The sequence below is a fragment of the Haliotis rubra genome, unplaced genomic scaffold, assembly GCF_003918875.1.
Source record: "Haliotis rubra isolate DU_JTF1 unplaced genomic scaffold, ASM391887v1 Scf208, whole genome shotgun sequence".
Taxonomy (NCBI): Eukaryota; Metazoa; Mollusca; class Gastropoda; order Lepetellida; family Haliotidae; genus Haliotis; species Haliotis rubra.
The window spans coordinates 13,781-33,823 of record NW_025766092.1 but is presented as its reverse complement, the minus strand read 5'-3'; the positions used below and the strand labels follow the sequence as shown (position 1 = coordinate 33,823).

The 20,043-nt window shown below is 40.0% G+C and overlaps 2 protein-coding genes across 2 annotated transcripts in view; one reads left to right on the top strand and one right to left on the bottom strand.

Moving 5' to 3' along the window:
* LOC124276334 (multiple epidermal growth factor-like domains protein 11) overlaps positions 1 to 1,040 on the bottom strand; it is a 97,150-nt gene extending 96,110 nt beyond the window's left edge. The window contains exon 1 of the mRNA XM_046711960.1: positions 982 to 1,040. The gene's annotated coding sequence lies outside the window, so the exon portion shown is untranslated. The remainder of the gene's footprint in view (positions 1 to 981) is intronic.
* A 2,174-nt stretch (positions 1,041 to 3,214) lies between these two features.
* LOC124276335 lies at positions 3,215 to 9,139 on the top strand. Its single transcript, XM_046711963.1, has 6 exons — positions 3,215 to 3,432; positions 4,288 to 4,692; positions 5,955 to 6,075; positions 7,142 to 7,164; positions 7,504 to 7,562; positions 8,882 to 9,139. Exons 2-6 carry the CDS (start codon positions 4,539 to 4,541, stop codon positions 9,059 to 9,061), a joined length of 537 nt encoding a protein of 178 aa, XP_046567919.1. The 5' UTR covers positions 3,215 to 3,432; positions 4,288 to 4,538; the 3' UTR covers positions 9,062 to 9,139.
* The last annotated feature ends 10,904 nt before the right edge of the window (positions 9,140 to 20,043 follow it).

The following is a 20,043-nucleotide window of genomic DNA, read 5'->3' as shown; positions in this document are numbered from 1 at the left end:
TGTGGGTGTGTGGGGGTGTGGGGGTGTATGATGATGATGAATTTATAGGGTGGGTCATCAATTTTGTACACACCAAGGCAACTGGGGGTTGGGGGTGGAGGGTCAGCAATTTTGTACATAAAAATATGTTTAAAATTATGCTTAGAAATTATGGATGGGAAGGGGATGGGGGTCACTGATTTTGTATATGACATGCGGGGAGGGTGGCACTTACTTTGTGCATAAATTCTAAGGGTTCATTCACATTGCTCATGCTTCTCCATAAAAATCGTCATCACCCCTCTAGCCATAAATTATGAACGGTCCCTTAAGCTGATGTAGTTATCCTGTGACGGTCACGTGACTACCCTCCCAAAATATCTTTTCGGCTTTGCCCAATCAGCTAGGGTTAGTAAATTATACCTGAATCTAGATTGCTGAATGTGATTATTACTATTTCACAAGCACGCACGCACGCACGCATAAACATACTTACATGCATACACACATACATGCATGCATGCATGCATGCATATGCATGCATCCATCCATCCATCCATCCATCCATCCATCCATCCATACATACATACATACATACATACATACATACATACATACATACATACATACATACATTATGTCTACACTACTCTGCAGCCTCACTGGCATTGCTATTTTTAGATTCCAGGGTAACTGCAGCCGCGTGGAGAATTTCCGAGAAGGTGCTAGTTTCTGAGAATTACATGACCCAGTTATTTCTGCGTTACACTATCAACTGCTGTACTCCATGTAACGAACATAGTCGTAATTGATGAACAGTTTTACTTTAAATACATGGAGGAATCACAGTCGCAGTCTAAATATTCTGTAATGATTTTGTAGTTTGGAGTTCTGGGAATGATAACAGCAGACGGATATCAGCATACTCCTACACAGGATGAGTATTCGTTAAACATCAAAAGTAAGTCAAAGGGTTTAAGTACACCTCTAACGAAGACTCACCTGGAGACGTGACAATTGTTCCAGGTTCTTGTACAGGTATGGATACTTTTAAACAACCAGAGGTGTCATTCACGGGCGGAAAGTGCGACGTTATACTTCAGTGTGTTGTACGTGTAGTTGGAACTATTTTGTCCCATTTCCGAGGAATGGGGTAATCAACTTTGTAAGAGGTACTTTTCTTGAGTCACTCCGAGCTACAACTGGCAACGGAAGGTGAGTCATGAATGTGTATTATTTGTGTGTATGTTTAAGAGACTGTTTTAGAGACTGTTTAAGAGAATAATTATTTAATGGAAACTAAATGGTTAATCAAAGGATATATTACATCTACGTCAGAGTTAAACACCAGGGACATCAGGATGATATTTACCCTTTTCTTTTATCTTCAACCTTTCCCTCAGGCCCATTTTTTTATATATTGGATTATATACATCTGTGGGAAATAAGCAACCCTAGGTTCCTCAAACATAAATAACATCGATGATGTCTTTATTTATATCTGTACCATGTAGGCGGTATTACTCAGTTTTCATGGGGAAGTCGAGGGGAATCATGCCCAACAAGGCTGCTCGTTCACTTCCGTGTGTGCAGGATTTCTACCGAGACTGGGTGGAATACCTGTAGTTTTGTCGTGACGCACCCAAATCAGATATAAAATGATGTACCAGGATAACTGTGGTCTAAACAGCAATTGTGTCTTAATCGTTTGATTGAGTAGATATTCACGGTGAATAACCCACACGTAACAATACGTCTCGGTGTTCATTTCTAAATGATGATAATAGATTGACATTCATAATTTCAAATTTCAGCGGTAAAATACATTAAAACATTTTATAAATAGTATATACATTCCTTTACATGAAAAGTATACCCATGTTCTAAATTTTTAGATTTTTCACAATGGGAATCAAATATTGAATTTCTTGTTTCACGAGTAATGTCACCCTTGTTCTTTCGTATGTGTCTACAATCTCATTATTCCACTTATAGAGGTAAGACACACAAAAGTTTATTCAGTACAACACAACAGCAAGCCTTATGTTGTTTTTCTTTCCTCCGGCCTTTATAACGACAGTAAGTCATGCTCGCGATTGTCAACTGTATTTGCTGTATCCAAATATAACAAACATATAACATGTGAAATGTGTGCATAATCTTCACTCCTAATTCAGCCAACGTCAGAATCACATGCCTCTATCCCAATCCCCATCCTATCCCGGTAAACCCTAAACACCAATCCCTGTAACCCTGAACCCTAAACAACATAAGCTTACATATCCATGCACACGTACATCCAGTCGAGACGTTTACATGGTTTGATGGCTGAAGACATGATACCGTTATCTCTTTTCTCCAGACAAAATGAGTCGGGATCGGCACCGTGGAGTTTTACCAGCAACATGTTGCTTTGCTGTGTTCATGTTTCTTCTGATACGCCATGGTAAGACACAATATCTGTACAGTTGAAACGTGTTTATAATTCAATCTTCGTGAATGTATCCTTTACTATTATCACTACAATACCATATATGTGGTACTCGATCCATTGTTTCTACGCTTTTCCTTTCCTTAAACATATGCCAATGAAAAGGTCACTGTAAGTACTTCTCCAATTATCAATTGTTAGTTCAATTGTTTCTTTCATGCATTTCCTTTGTGTAAACTATGACAATGGCTTTCATGTCTATACATTGACATTTTCAAACCAAGGCTCACACTATCAGGTGTATTGACTTGGGCCACCTTCACTTCTGTCTGGAAGTACATTATTTATAATTAAACACAATTCAAAGGGAAAAGACCAATAGCATTGATCCTGTGGTATTGTGATGTAGCTGACCTGTCATGATGAAGGGCCGAGTGGTTAAAGCGTTAGCTCGTCACGCCGAAGATCCGGTTTCGATTGACTACGTTGGTACAATGTGTGGAGCCCATTCTGATGTCCCCGCCGTGATATTGCTGTAATATTGCTAAAAGCGGTGTATGACCCAACTAACTCACTCACTCTTATGTTGAAGGTGACAGTACAACTCCACGACACTTGAAGAAGGAAGGCTGTGTGAACTACTGCTCCAGCGCAGACCAGTGTCCTCGAGGAATGTACTGACTGTGTCAGCGGCTTCTATGGGTCTGACTGTAGACGGAGCTGCCGAGGAAACTGTTTGAATGGACGGTGTGCCCTACTGGCCAATGGTCAAGCCGTCAACTGTACGGAGGGGTGTGTGTTTGGGTGGAGGGTTAACATGTAGTACTAGATGTAAACGTCCGTGTCTGGACTGTGACAGATACACGGGAGATTGTGTGGGACAATGCAGGGATGGTTTCTGTGGACCTGAGTGTTTACAGCGATGTCCATATCCGTTTTCAACGTGTGTAAAAAGTTGTGTAACGCCGAGGAAACTGAAAATGACTGATGCATTGGGGAGACACATGGTAGTAACAAAGAAGGTAAGGAGTTTACAAGAACACTAACGAAACGAACCGTATGTATGTGTGTGTTATCTGTAGTTTCATGTCCCATAATTACATATGTAGTTCCATAATCCGCAAAGCCGTTCTTCGATGATTCAATGTAAATGAACTAGTGCAGAAAAGAAAGTAAACACCTTGTTTGACCAAACTTGAACGGTGAACGGTGAACATCACACGTCGTAAATCACGCATCTGCTAACATCGAGCTCGCCAGGCCCATGTCAATGGACGACGTCGGTTTTGAAGAGTCAGATGCACTCCACGGTAGTGTCGACGTTTTCGAAAACCATGTTCTCTTAGTCGCCGGTACGGTTTCTAGTGCCGTTGATGCCGTTGACGTCACCGTTACAAAACGATTTCTCAGATGAATTGTCCGTATGTGATGATCATCACTGGAACGTTGTCACACGTGGTCGACAACACCTTGGCCTGTCTGACGTATTGCCTGTATGTTTTAGTTGTTGCATCAGTCTGATGACAGTTGCTCGGGTGCAGCCACAGGTTCTGGCAATGACGGTGTGGTTAGCTCCTTGTTGGGCCATTCCGACAACAACTCTCTCTCTCTTACAATTTGCCTCAAACGTAGCACATTTTTATGTTCTTTTGACTACTGTATTGCTCACGTGTCGCGTAGGCTTTTTTGATACCGTCGTGTTACATGTATGGTTTATCATTTCATTTTTATTTTTGTGAATCTTTATGTAATAATTTGTGGTGTATGGTTTCTTTTGAGCTCTGGTTTATATTGAGCCCGAATATCCTAAACAAATCTCCCTTTCTGAGAATATAAAGAAATATACAACAGTCTCAGATAATGTCATCTTTCTACAGGTTTGAACGCGAATCCTTGCACGGAGAAATTTGGCAACAATTGCATTAAATGCAATCAGTGCTCTGAATGCCTGGAGGGTATTATGGAAGCACGTGTAGTCAGAAGTGCATTGGAAACTGCTCGTTTGACTGTGATATCCAAACGGGTCTCTGCAGAATGTGTACAGATGGCTTCTACGGTGACAACTGTTCAGTTCCGTGTTCGACGATATGTTTAGGGGAAGCTTGTGAAAGATCAACTGGGGCTTGTCATGGCTGCAGCGAGGGATATTGTTCTGCTAACACTGCATGTAAACAAAACTTGCAATGCCAATTGTCCAAAGAATTGTCACTTTGAAACATGCTCGTGCTTAACGTCATCTTCACCCGACACTACGTCCGCAACACCCAGTTCCCCTAAGCAAGGTTGGTTGGTTTGATTGTTGTTTAACGCCCCACTCAGCAAAATTATAGCTACATGTATATAGCGGCGGTCTGTAAATAATCGAGTCTGATAAATCTAGTGATCAATAGGATTATCATCGATCTACATATTGGGATACGATGACATATGTCAACCAAGTCAGCGAGCCTGACCACCTGATCCCGTTAGTCACCATTTCCAACAAGCATGGGTTACTGAAAATCAATTCTAACTCGGATCATCACGGGTCCATAAGCAAGGACAAAGTCAGGTTAAATATAATCGTTTAGACGACTGAAGAAAGCACATATACATGTATAGCACATTACGTGCATATAGGTGAGTGCAGATATTTAAGTTACTCTATATGACGCTTCTACACATTTCAATTTGGCCAATTGATAATGTTGTGTCACTAAAACAATAAATTGATTTGTCGTATGATATTTGTAACATTGTTACCATATCATAGTTTCATCATTCTCCTCATTAAATAAAAATGGATGAAAGTTTTAGGTAAAACAGGGTGTGTTGTGTCTGATATATGATACGTATCTACTATGGACACAAACTCTAGCGGGTTCAGCTTCTTATGAAAGAAAGATATACTGATAAGGACACGTTTTACCCAGAGGATATGCTTAATTTTTAAATGAGGAAAACATTTCCAAACCATTATGAAAGTTATCTGATGTTTGTCCATATGAATAAAAATCGGGCTCGTTGTTCATATTAACAATGGTATGTTTGACAACATAAAATATAAAGGCAAGACACATTGTGCATAATGAGTCACAACGGTGGAAGTCAGAAAACGCGTTCTTAAAACAATATTGGAGGTCTCGGAACAATTCTTATAACATGAGAAAATTTATGACCCGAACGCATTTTCGAATAAGATATAGTTCAAACAGAATGCACATACGAGGATAGAGATATAACAGAATGCACATACGGTGAAGGTATAATCTTGAGTCTAAGATTATTCATACTAATGTGTTGTGTATGTGTCAGAAGTCAAAAGTTGTAAGTGTCAGAAGGAAACCCGAATTTATTTATTCAGTTCAGACAGTCTGTAAATCATCGTATCTGGTTGCTTTACGGGCTGTTTTTTTTTTTTTTTGTTTATATTTATGAGCACATCGTTCCTGATGTTTGCTGTTTTATTTAATGAATATTATGTTAGATTTTAGATATGCGAATATTCTATCAACTTTGCCTTTGAGTAACAATGATACATTTACATTTCATTGTCTCTATTCAGGTGGCATATTGGCGGTATACTGGATCTGCTTCAATGTAAACTCGATGTACCTGGTCATCTTCATCATCTTCATTGTATACGGCTATGAAAAGAAATTATGGACTTCACTAAACTATTTCTGGTGAGTTGTTTTTAATAAACAAACGTTTTTTAACCAAATCGGATAAAGATGGGATGCATTACAGACTGGAGGAAAGGACCCTGTCTATGACGTAGTTGGTCTTGTAGTCTCAATATTCTGTTGTCTGTTTTATGACATGTTCTCTTATGGCTTGGTGCCGCTTGAGCATCGCAAGCATGGTCCTGTGCCCTATTTCAGTTCTGCGATGTGGCAAGGATAACCTCAGATTTGTAGTGGAGTTTTTTCTCTCTATATTCTTGGACCTTGGTACTACTGTCTCATGACTCTCAAAATATAAGTTACTTAACAAACTATCATCACTTTTGTTGTGATTTTCCCTGTGAAGTTTTATGAGGATAAAGTAACAGTGAACTGATGCAGAAACAGCCTCAAGGGCGGGAAGCACGTGGTAATGGTTTGTTAAGTAACTTTAATTTTGGAGACAAACGTTATTGAAACTGTTTTCCACAGCCTGTCCGGTGGTTTCATTACATTCCGTGTTGAAAGGAATGTTCAATCATGAACCGATTTTGAGTTAGATTGTGATTCATCGGTATCATTTTGACCCAAACAATTTATATAGGATGCTCACCAAAATCAGTTGTAAAAGTTGTTGACAATATGTCAGTGAATCAAACATAGCATGAGAAAGCTTAATGAACATGCTACCAACCCTAATCATTGTCACAACCTTCTGAGGTGATAGTCCAGAATACTAGCTATATCCTACACATGGAAGTGTTATCTTTTGTCATGTGCGTCATCAAGGTGCAAAGTCTACTGTCACTTTAGCTAGCATGACTGTCCCACTCCACTCGTGGGTGTTTTCTACCCTAACGCCCTACTTCACTTTCTAATAGCTGGCTGTCTAACAACTATCTGTCAAACAAAGGGAGATAACCGATGCATGACACCGATGCATGACATCCCATTTGCATAGATCGAAGCACATTGCTGAGTTGCGACAAACAGTATATTCTAAATAATATTAAAATTTGGTAGAATCCTGTTATAGTCTAAGACATAGAGTTTATACACATTTGCCACTTGCGGTATTTCATTTCAGCCAATCAAATGAACCAGATCGAGGTAAGGATATGTTTTTCTCTTTGGTTTCTGTTGGATATGTAATTCTGCTCACTGAAGCAAATATTAACGTATTTTTACGCCTTGAAAACAAAAGGCTCACAAGACTTAAAAATATAAGAATTCTTTAAATGGCATAAAGTTGACAATGTATGACCATCGAGGTATTTGTATTGGTTCGATAGCTCGATCAGTGCTAATATACATGTACCTACCTACCTGCTATGTAGTTACCCGTATAAATTGACTGCTTTAAGTGCTGTTGAGTTATCAAATTTCAATTTGGCAAGTCCTGTACACATTAACGATGTCAGCATTTTTTTCTCATGCATATTTATGTAGTTTCAGCAGGAGCTCCCTTGTCCGGCGAATGTGAGGAGACACCGGATCAGGTAATATCGGTGCACATTGTTTGTGATAGTTCTATGTTTCTTTCTTAAGCGACGATTGACATTTTCCAGGAACCAAATATGGTGCATATTGAACCTACACTGATTGGTCAGTCCGAAAGGTTAGCTGACGCGACCTTCTACTAGGCCTTTGTTAGACTCAGTATAGCAGTGTAACGAATAATACTGAGCTTAAGTTTACTTAGACTGAGAACCGACACATCACATTCTAAGATATTGATAGAAATGACAAAAATATAATATGTGATTATAAGATGTCGATATCAACGCTGAAACTACTCCCACGCATATGACCACAGGTACCATCAAATTTGTTGTATTCTCCAACACTTGACCATCCTCACTCACTATCGCCCCAAACTGATGAGTAAAGCAGGCGTCGCTAAAGGCATTCGCCTGGACGCTTATGGACCCTTGCACGATCATCAGCGGCGTCCATTTAAAACCAGCCCAGAATACTGTCCCAGTCTATGAAGGTCACCTGGAAACAGAATTGGACGTATCGCTGGACGCCGTGGACGGATGTTATGTTACAATACCTGGTTGGGGCGGTGGGATTGCCACTAGTGGTTGCTCGTCACGCCGAAGATCCGGTTTCGATTCGCCACTTGGGTACAATATGTGAAACCCATTTCTGGTGTCCCCCGCCGTGATATTGCTGTAATATTGCTAAAAGCTGCTGTGTAAAACTCAACTCACTCACTTACTCCAATATCTGGTTGTGTACGGTTCCGCCATTCATGCCCCTTAGCCAGAAATCCTGTGAGGTGTTGAATATAATTGTCTTGTAGGAGTGACGTAAGTGACAGACAGTCCCATGGCAAGTCATGTGTTCTGTCCTGCTGCAGATACCACATCCAAAGAGAACATAATAATTACCATTGTTCCTATTTGCGCAGTGGAGGTTTGTGGCATAAAGCCGTCAAAACTAATGTGTCTATAAGCACCTGAAAGCTAAACAGTAATTGTGTACATTTCACATTTCACAAGCTACCGACAATATGTACGTGCAGGTTGTAAATTACGACCTTGAAGTAGTGGAGATGTCTTTATGAATGTGTATTTTAATTTCATAACAATTTTCTGTTTAAGTCTTTATAAGCTAAGTTACATGTTTTGTTGGTACACATGCATACTGCTGTATTACATTTTTGTCATGTATTTTGTGTAAGACGTTGTTACGTGTATATCCGAACCAATTCACTATTGTACATTTTATCGAGGGACAACGACGAGTTAGGATTACAGTTTGTACATGAGATTGCAGTTATCGGATATTTAACAGTCCGACTTATTGCATTCATTTTCAGACTCCTGGGGACAGAATTAGAGCATACGAAGCGAACACAGGTTCAAGAACAACAAAGAATAGCTGTTGCAACCTTGTGCAATCCATAGGAAAAGCAAGAGCATTAGCATTAGCATTAGTATGTGGCTATGTCTTGCTGTATATTATTACTGTGTGTGTAATACATTATCACAACATATAAGGCAATTCATATGTATCACTATGTATGCACTCTTGTAGTTTTGTAAAATAACAATAATTAAACCCCTCTCTTCATCCCTCACGATAGGATGTTAGTGAACAATTTCGACTATATAAGGAACGCGGGGCGCGGTGGGCGAGCTGGCTAAGGCGCCAGGCTAGTGATCCAGCGATGTTGAAGTGTCGGGATCGAGCCCACCTGTGACGGGTGGAAAAACCTTGTAGTCAACTTTAGGTGCAGACTCTTTCAGTGTTGTCACAACCCCTAGTGTACAGTACACAATCCGGTGCACTTGAAAGAACCCACGAATCCGTTGGTATATGACCAGATGATGGCCACGTGAATACGTGCAAACACCTAGTTCAGGGTATAGCAACGTGCAACGTGCAGTGAACTTGGATAAAGTACTGTGACTATGTGTCCTAGTCCACCAAGTTGTGAATGGGCACTTCGTTAGGATGAGAAAGCCACAATAACTCGGTGCGCCTAGTGACAGCCTCAGAAGAATTCCTGCCAACAAACCAGATCTTGTCCTTTTGATAAATCCAATGAATTTGTTTATATCATTGAATTTTCTGTCCCTTTGACAGCAATGTGATTGACAAGATTCAGGAAAAGCATGATAAATATGCGGACCTCCCCTTTGAAATGTCTCGCTTGCATCCCAAGTACACTGTCGTCAGGCTTCCCATTGTTCTCGGTGCCGTTGGTTTGGTACCTCCTGATCTCTTGGCACAGATCAGGAGAGTGCCCGGTTCTCCACCAGGGAGCACAGCCCTTCTGACACTCTGTGTAATGCAGAAGGATGCAGTGTTGGGGAGCCTTCATATTCTCCGGAAAGTTCTTGGTGGGTTCGACTAGGCAGTGTTTCCTGGGAGAAGTCTCATTCGCTGTCTGGGCTGCGTGTAGGGGGCGAGGGCCCTGAGCTGATGATGAGCCTCACGAGCCTGACTGTGCCAGGATCACCCCGAACCCGCTCTGCTGCATTTTCATCATTAATCTGTAAAACATAATAAAAAAAACACCTGTATTTATGAATCACAATTACATAATGATGATATCAGGTGTTCGCGAAAAAGATGAGCGTGTGCCGTCTCACCCATCGGCACCCATCAGGAACACATGCAAAGGGTCGTCAGTTCACCTGAACGTAATCGGGAACGCATATAGTACAAGTCACAATAAGGAATTGCATTGGACATCATTCTTAGCACTGATGCACCAGTTTGGGAAATTACCTCTACATGCCAGCTATGAAATATTTGTGTTGCGGTCAAATATTTTGGTTATATATAGATTAAAATCATGTGATCTAGTGCAAGTCACATGACTGTAAAAGAGGAGATAACCTGGTAACAGAGGCATACAGGTTCCACAACACTAAATGAGAAACACGTGCTCCCTGAGAGAGAACCGTATGTAAACACTTGAAGAGACAGAGATATTTAACAGCTGTGATTGCATGAAATAGTGTAATATTTTTATGTTTTTAAAGCACATCCACCCAGTAATTAAAACTGGCCACAATTTTTCGTATTTACTGCTGTCATTTTTATCAACATGACTTATGCTTATTGTGTGTACAGATAATTTCCAGTAGGTGACATTTGGTGTTGAACTTGGGTTGATGGGTTCAGCTTCCTTAGCGGGATAAGTTAGCCGGAATTTGTGTTTCATTTAGGAGATAACCCTAGTGTGTTTGAAAATCAGAGACATGCTTTACTGAATTGATGGCGACTAAATTTTCAATTGGAACCGAACGCGTAGCGTGAGGTTTCAATTGAAATATTTAGTCGCCATCAATTCAGTGTAATCGACCTCAAACACACCAGGTTTATCTCCATTCTACCATGACACATTTAAAATCGAACTTCCTCGCTCCACGGAAGACACTGCGTAATCCGGCATGGGACGAGAGGCGAATTGAACTCGTCTGTGAAGGAGCGGTAGGTGCCGTTCGTATTTTCTTAACATTACAACATAACAATATTCTGTCCAAAGAAATCAAACTACTGTTTATTCAATGCAATTATGTAATACCCGAGATCTTGTTGTTTTTCATCCCAACCCCACACGACTAAAACCAGCCTATTGTTTTGTGTGCCGTGAAACTGTACCCCCTGGCCACACTATAATGGAATCGTCTGACCTACTTATTTTCTTCAAAGTAGACACTTACGCAACAGTTTGAAATGGCGGCCGAGCCAGTGTTTACATTTTGCGAAAGGTTGAAATTTGAAGTGACAGTGGACAATACTTTGACTGACTGTCGAACCTGAACCCTGCAGAATCGAAGAATAGATCCCTTCCTGATCGACCTACGACCTGTAACTCATCAAAGACTGTTGATTTTTTATGACTGGCCGATTATGATTTCACGTACTGCCTCCACCCCGGCATGCGACAAAGAGTGACAGTGTTTCTGCTTGGTGTACATGCGACTAACTTGTGATTCCTTGGAACTTTGTTTTCATCGTTTGGGACTGGACTGTGTCCAAGCGTTTTCAAAGTAGATGAACATAACAGTGACAACCTTGCGGGGAAGCTGGCAGAGAGCAGAATTATTTTGTGAGCGATGCAACGGGATAAGATGGAGTATGACTATGGGTGGCATAGATGTGGTGTTTCGCCAGACCGTTAGATCTATCTTGCAAATTTCCCATTCTAAACGGAATTAAATATACCATTTACCAGGTAGGTAAATGTTTACTAATGTTTTGCTGCATATTTTGTATAGATAGGGATGTATTTTTACAAGGCTTTCTGATTTATATGTTAGATATTGTTTTGTTTATGTTTGGGGATGTATTGTAATTGAGTTTGAATATTTTATAATAGAAGGTAATATGATCGAGGTTCCTTCATAATTGTGTGTGTGTGTGTTGGGGGGATCATATAATTGTATTTTTCGTGTTTAAATAAATGTTTTATCAGCATTTCCATCACGTCTGTTGTGTTGATATTAGTCATGTTGGTGGTCAAGCTGAAGTAATGCGGCAGTGTTCTATACGTGCGCAGTGAGGCGCAATGAAATCAAACGCATTTTAATCCAAAATTTCCAATTGCCTATGTGGAATATTCGAAACTCAGCGTCAAAATCCATGGAGTTGTTGTTATGATCCGCCATCATTGTGGTCAAACGGAAGTAGTTCTCACAGTAAGATTTGTCAATGCGCGGTGAAGCGGCCTTACAATCAGATGAGCGTCAATCCACAATTGATGCCGTCTGATTTTTCCGAACAACCAATCAGAATCTAGTATTTTCTTGATTCATGGTAGAATGTAGTTTTAAGGCCAGACTGTACCCATGAGTACATGGAATCGCTGCTGGCAGCCTAGATGATTTTTTAGAAAATAAAACGTTACTACAGAACTCTATGGGAAAACATCTGGTGTTGTGTAACCTGCAATGTTAGATTGCAAGTTGAGGGCTCACAGTGTCAGTTGATGTTGTTGTGTCAACATGTCGTCGAAATGTGTTTTGAACCACTAGAAAGTAACATTGAATGTAAGGAAAACAATGTGTCAATCAGATCAAGGACTTTGTCAGAGAATGGACGTTTGTATAACATGCAGATATTAAAGGAAGAAAAGTCTAAACTTTGTAACAAAAGTGTGTTATTGAAGATTTGTTGAAGAGTAATGCTGAAGTGTCATATATGCAGGAACATTATGCTAGATGGAAGGATAAATATCGTGCTTTTCTTCAGTCATATGATTCATATTGTGACATGTTTACACCAGAATTTGTTGATGCAGATGTTCAGTCATGGTTTGTTTAAAAGGACAGTATGTTTCGTAAGTTTTGGGCTGAGATTTAAGTGTGGATTGAAGACAATTTGTGGAGCCTTGGACATGTTGAAAAGGATAGTGTAGCATGTAGTGCTCGGTCACAGAAGTCTGAGGCCAGGAAATCCTCAAGACTGCATTCTAAAGATTCAGTTAGTAGTGTGTCATCTGCAAGAATAAAGATGGTAGTCAAACTGGCAGAGTTAAAGGCACGTGCCCAGTGTCTTTAACAGAGACACGTCTTGGAAGAGGAAGAACAATGTCTAAAACAGAAGAAAGAAATGTTAGAGATGGAGACAGAATTGGCAGTTGCTAATGCTCAGGTCGATACACTTGAAGAATTGGAGATTACAGACAATCTGAGTAAAATTAATCGCAACAAGCAGTTTAACATGTTTAAGAGTGGTAATTCTATTCCTCCTTCAGCACCATGTCTCAATAGTCATACCTTTGTACGTAAATATGCATCAGACACAAGTGTTTGAAGAAGTTCCACAGAATACAGAAAATGCCACCATGAAGATGATCACTGAGAGTCAGATATTAGCTACATTACCAGAACCTAAAGTTCCTGTGTTCAGAGGAGATGCTTTGGAATATGACATTCATCATGGCATTTAAACATTGCATAGAAAGTAAGACAGATAGTTTCAAAGATACACTATATTATCTGAAACAGTTTACTGGTGGGATGCCAGGGCAATTGGTGCGAAGTTATTCTCATGGATCCCGAGCGAGGCTACATGAGAGCTAAACAGCTGCTTCAGACAAAGTTTGGAAACAAGTTTAAAAGTAGCTACAGCATACACACAGAGAAAGCTCAACAATGGCCGCATATAAAGCTGAAGACAGAGATGACCTGAACAGATATTCATTGTATTTGGTAGAGTGTTTCAACAGTATGGCAGACATTGAGGGATCTTGAACACCCCAAAACATGAAAATCATCTTTTCCAAGATACTTTACAAGATGCGGGACAAATAGCGTAGCCTTGTGTTTACCATTCAGGAAAAAGGGTCAGAAAGGTAACTTTCCAAGATCTAGTTAGCTTTGTTGAGGAACAGGCGCAGATATTAGCAGATCCGTTCTATGGGAACATTGAGGATGGAAAACAAGGGCCACCAGGAGTTAACAGACAGAGACAAGACAAGATGAAAGGAACCGGAGGGAGTAACATTATTTGCTTTGTCAGAAACATCAGAAAGAACAATTGTTGACAAGATGAACGATAGAGACTTTCAAGTGCCCCTAACAGACAGTGGATCTCCAACAGTGTGTTCCTTTTGTGGGGAACAGCATTTTTGAGCTCGTGTAGAAAACTGAGAAATAAGCCAAACTCTGAAAAGCTTGACTTTTTCAAATCAAAATCTGTGTGCTTAGGATGTTTATCTCCAGGGCATTTGAGAAAACATTGTAACAACAGACTGAAATGCAATGTGTGTGTGAACGCATGCATGCAACAGTTTTTATGACAAAGACAGTGTTGCATTCAAGGTTAATGCTAAAGACACTAAAACAGATGTGAAGGTTGTTTGCAATAATTGTGTGAGCATGTGTGAAGGTGTAACATATGGTTGTGAGTACTGGAACAAGTGGCTCTTTGCCTATTGTGCCTGTCAGGGTGATGCTGGAGAATAGTGATAGGTGTTATGAAGCCCATGCGTTCTTTGATTATGGAAGCTCTGCTTCATTTTGTACAGAAGGTCTGATGATAGATTTAGGTGTAGAGAGTAAGAACAGTCAGATTATGTTGCTGACTATGAGTCAGAAAAGTTAAGTTCAGTGATATACAGTGACATGGTTGGTAGTGACAGATTTGAAAGGTGAAAACTGTGTAAAGTTACTCAGAAGGTGATTCCAGTCAACAGAAAAGATGCATTTGATTGTAAAGCTTTGGGTAAGTGGTCTTAGAGGAAGTTAAATTGCCACAGATTGATGCTGAAGTACAGTTGTTGATAGGAGGTAATGTTCCCATTGCTCTAGAACCATGGCAGATCATAAACTCTCAGCAAGGTTGACCTTATGCAGCACGGACTCTTTTGGGGTGGATTGTCAGTGGTGAATGTGACAATATTGATGAGTGTCTGACAAGAGTATCAGTGAACAGAAATAGTGTATTGGAAAATTTAGAAAACCAGCTAGTCAGCCAGTACAACCAAGACTTGTAGATGACAAGCCAGAGATGTCTAAGAATGACTAGCTGTTTATGGACATTATGAACTCTGATGAGCTTGTTGGTGGACGTTATGAAATCCCTTTGCCATATAAGTAGTCATCTGAAACTTTACCTAGCAACAGGCCATAAGCAAAATACAGGGCAGAGCAATTAAAAGAAGTTTCAGCGAAGTGAATCTTTTCACAAAGGACTATACAGCATTCATGAATGATTTGTTGAAGAAGGGTTATGCAAAGAATGTATTGACAGACTGACAGTCATCGTACAGAGAAGAGATGGTTGATGCAAGAGACTTCCGGTTATTCAGTTTTGTACAGAGACTTACATTTGCTAATGTAATTTACACACTTGAGAATTCCAAGGCTGGACTTTGTAAGGCAAGTAAGCTGTACGAACTTGATCCCAATATGGTGATAATCTGATGAAGGGTCGTCGACGGCTTGACAGAGCCTGTATGTCTGAACATACCAAACATCCAGTGATACTGCCTAATTAAGGAGAGCAATATTTCAGAAATGATAGTTAGGAATATCTATGAATCTTCAGGACATGTTGGCAGAAATCATGAATTGTACAAGATTACTTAGTAAGTCCTGGATTCTTAGAGCTACCACTTTAAACAGGAGAGTGATTCACAGATGTGTTACATGTGGAAGACATCATGCATGCTAGTGTTCTAGAACAAAGATATTTACATAGGGTCATACTGTCCCGGCTGATCTTCCCAGAGATCATGTTACCCCAAATGATCCTCCATTCGCGTTTGTATGAGCAGATTATTTTTGGTCCTTTTGAAGTTAAAGCGTGGTCGTGCCTTGGTCAAAAGGTGTAGAGTAATTTTCACTGTTTGACTACACGGGCAGTTCATATTGAGGTTGCGCACTCACTTGATACAAAGAGTTCATGTCAACGCCTTGAGAGAAGATTTGTAGCAGGAAGGTCAGGTTCAACAAATAAGAGCAGATAATGGTACCAATCTGAAAGGCCACAGAGAGAGGCAATCAAGCATTTGAATCAGTCTACCATTAAGATGAGTATGATACAGAGAAATGCTGAGTGGATATTCAGTCCCCTACTGGATCACACCATGGCGGAATCTGGGAACGACAGATACGTAGTGTATGGAAGATACTTTTTTCCGTTCTCAATGGTCAGCCCGGAGATGGTGATGGATTACATACAGAGCTGTGTGAGAATTGGAAGTCATAATTAACAGTAGATCAATTTTAACTGTTTCTGATGATCCAAGTGATTTAGATGCCTTGACACCAAATCACCTGCTTTTGATGAAAGGCAAACCAAACCTACCTCCTGTATTTTTGAGGGACCGTATCCACGTCGTCGATGGAGAGACAGATCAATACTTTGCAGATCTCTTCTGGAAGAGAGTAGAGTCGAGTATCTTACGTCATTGCAGATACGACGGAAATGGTCGCAGTTCCGTCACAATATTCATGTGGGAAATGTAGTTCTCATCGTTGATGAAGCAGCACCTAGAAATTCATGGCTTATGGATGGTTCTCACGGATTGAAAGTTTATCCTGATCACAAAGGGTTTGTGCGCAGTGTTGAAGTCAGAACAAAGTCAGGTGTTTTGAACAGACCAATTACATAGTTGCGTTTATTTCTTGAAAGTGAATGTTCACAGTATCAGTTTTCAATTCTACACGTAGCAGCAATACAGATGTGTAGAGAAGCGTACATGTTGTTAATTTAGTTATCCAGTGGGTATTTTGGGTTTATTATGTAGATATATTGTGTGTATGATTGTGTGTATGGAAGCGAGTTCATATCTCATCTTCACATTTGATGCAGTTAAAAGCTATGTTCAGTTAATGCTGAATATGTTTCATATTATTTAACGCAGAGTATAGTATTGTAATTGTAAATTGTAACAATTAAAAGATTTACCGGAATGTTGCGGTCAAATGCTTTAGTTATATTTCTATTAAGATCAAGGGGAGATAACCTGGATCTCAGTGTTGATCCACTTGGATTGCCCTGGTCCATACTCGCTTTGTTTACAAACAACATCGATGCAGCTGTAATACCACTGAAACAAATATATACTGATGATAATGGAAAGTCACACTTGTACAAACGTGGACCTGCTATTAGCGAGATTGCTTATGGATGTGGAAGGGTTTTGTCGGATGTCTCATTTCGAATTACTATTAAGTGAACAAAAACCAACTTTACATCTTCTTCTGCTTTTGCCCATTTGGATATGCATCGCTGAAGTATCCATAATTATTTTAAGTTGTAGGAGGTAGGAGGTTGCTCACGATATTTGGGCTATGCTTGTTTCAAAAGGTTTTTCATTGTCAACAATGGATCAGTCACGTGCTCTCCAGGTTGCAGAAAGTCCAAATGCAGCTGCCAGATTGATCTGTAGAACCACCAAGCACAGCCACATCTCCCCAATCCTCCACGTGCGTCTGCACTTGGATTTACCACTCCCAGCTAGGATGGGGAATACAAAATACTTAGCATGACTTACAGATGTCTTAACAACGCAGCTCCATCCTATCTCTCTAGTCTAGTAAGGGGTATGTTCCAACCAAGGACTCTGAGATCAGCCAATCAGTCGCTGCTCATCATCCCAAATGCACGTCTGAAGACATATGGACACCGACGTTTTTCCTACTTGTCAGCTATCCTCTGGAACAATCTGCACGTGTCTCTCAAAGAATCCCCTCAATAGCCAGCTTCCAGTCTAACCTAAAACTTTCCTGTTCAAGAAGCACTATGACATCTAGATGAACTCCTATTGTAAATATGTATATAGTTAGCGCCATGAGCAACCACTTAGTGATTGGATATAGGGCGCTATACAAATGGACTTATTATTATTATTATTAAGTTTATCTGTCGTGAAAATCTATGAAAGTTTACGTATTGCCTTTCATCTCTCCGCTGCTCTCGTCATAAGCTATTAATCGAAGAAGCAGGTAGGAAAATAGGTTTAAATAGAGAAGACAGGTTATGTCCTTTGTGTGTAGTTAGGAACATAGAATCAGAACATCACTTTTGTGCAGTAGCGGATATGGATGAATGTTGGTTGGTGGGTAGAGCGCACACAACACAACGCTACTTGTGGTCACAGATGACAGCCACTTTATTCATCCATTAAAAAGGAATGTTTTAATAACTCTGAAAATTTTCATAAATATAACTAAGAATTTGAGCATAAAGGCATAACATGGCTTACATATACATGTTTTACACTTTCTATATACATGTAGTCTTAGAATACAGCTAGCCCAGACAAAGCACGTACTAAAGTACTTTGTCGGAAATGCTAGAAAAAATGCTTTTAGACTTATATTTAAAATTCAAGAGGTATTACAGTTACTTAAATATAATATATATCACTTTAAGAAACATCTACCTAATGTAGACCGAGGGAATACAGTTTTAGACATGCCCTAAAATGCGTTTTACTACTGATGAAAATACCAAAACTTAGAAAAATAAAGGGGAGTAGTGGGACGTTATTTGATACAAACATTAACTGCCTGTGTTACGTCATCAGTATGCAAGGTATCCAGGTGAAATTGACACCTGAGCACACGCTCGGGGGAGGGTCATCTCAATATATTTTTTCAAAATGTTGAATATGTGTAGGTATAGTATACGTATTGGTTATGTGAGGGATCATTTGTGTATGTGTGTTTGTTGTGAAATAAACATACGAATTACTATAAATTGGGCCAGTGGTCCCCATATTGTTAATAAACTCATCTCTATAATTATTACTTTTTGTGTATGTACTTTGTGTAATAGGCTAACTTGCCCATCCCTTTTCCACGAGACGTTGCTCACTTGGTGGAAGCGCTGTCCACTGCGAAATGTGGAGTTGCCCCCAAAAGCAACTCCATTTCCTCGCTGGACAGTGAAAGACGAACATGTGGCGCAAGCGTAATGGTAAGTTTTCCCTCGCATTTTCATTATTTTACAAGTATATCAGGTTTTGCCATTTGGCAGAGGGATCTAGAAATTTACAGATCTTTCCATAATAGCTTGACACCCTCTCCATTTATTGCAACTGTGCGTTAAGCGAGGGCACCCATCCTGAGTGTCGAAACAAGATCGCGGAAAATGATCGTTTAAACACGAAATATGACAACCCTCATCAGCAGATACGCCTTTTTTCTCATAGAAATAGTTATTTTAGGTCTTCATTCAGAGTTTAGGCTTTAAGGCGTCAGTATTTTTTATCATCATACAATCAAACTGTACATTCTATATGGAGTTGTGTTGAAACTGTCCATTGCGTTGAATGTTTTATGTTGAAATAAATATCCATGTAGTTGCATGGATTTTGGGGCATGAACTGTCGAAATTCCACAGTTGTTGATACCCTTTTCCACAGACTTGGCTATGGAAACGGTAGTTGTTGTGATGGATTCCCTAATGCTATGTTCACATATAACGATTCGCGCAACGATTGAAATCCTTCCCCCGCCCCACGCCCGCCCACGCTGATTCCAATGGTGACTGCAGCGGTAGTTATGGGATATGTGACTTTTCAAGAGTGTTGATAAAATTTACAAAATGTGTTTTCGGAAGAAAGGTGAGATGTTTTGAAATTGATTCTGATCGAAAAGGACAGTGAAGTACTGGAAATACTGGACAGATATGCTGCTTTCAATGGCGTCTTTTTCACGATTCGGACCGCTGTGTTTGAAAAACTGAAGTGAGAGAGTGAGTGAGTTTAGTTTTACGCCACACTCAGCAATATTACATATACACCTATATGGCGGCGGCATGTAAATAATTGAGTCTGGACCAGACAATAGAGTGGTCAATAGCATGAGCATCGATCTACGCAATTGGGATACGATGACATGTGTCAACCAAGTCAGCGAGCCTGACCTGACCACCCGATCCCGTTAGTCGCCTCTTACGACAAGCATGGGTTACTGAAGATCAATTCTAAACCGGATCTTCACGGGTCGAAAAAATACCGAAAAGATAACGAATAAGTTTGAAGATCTGACAAAGGTTGATCTT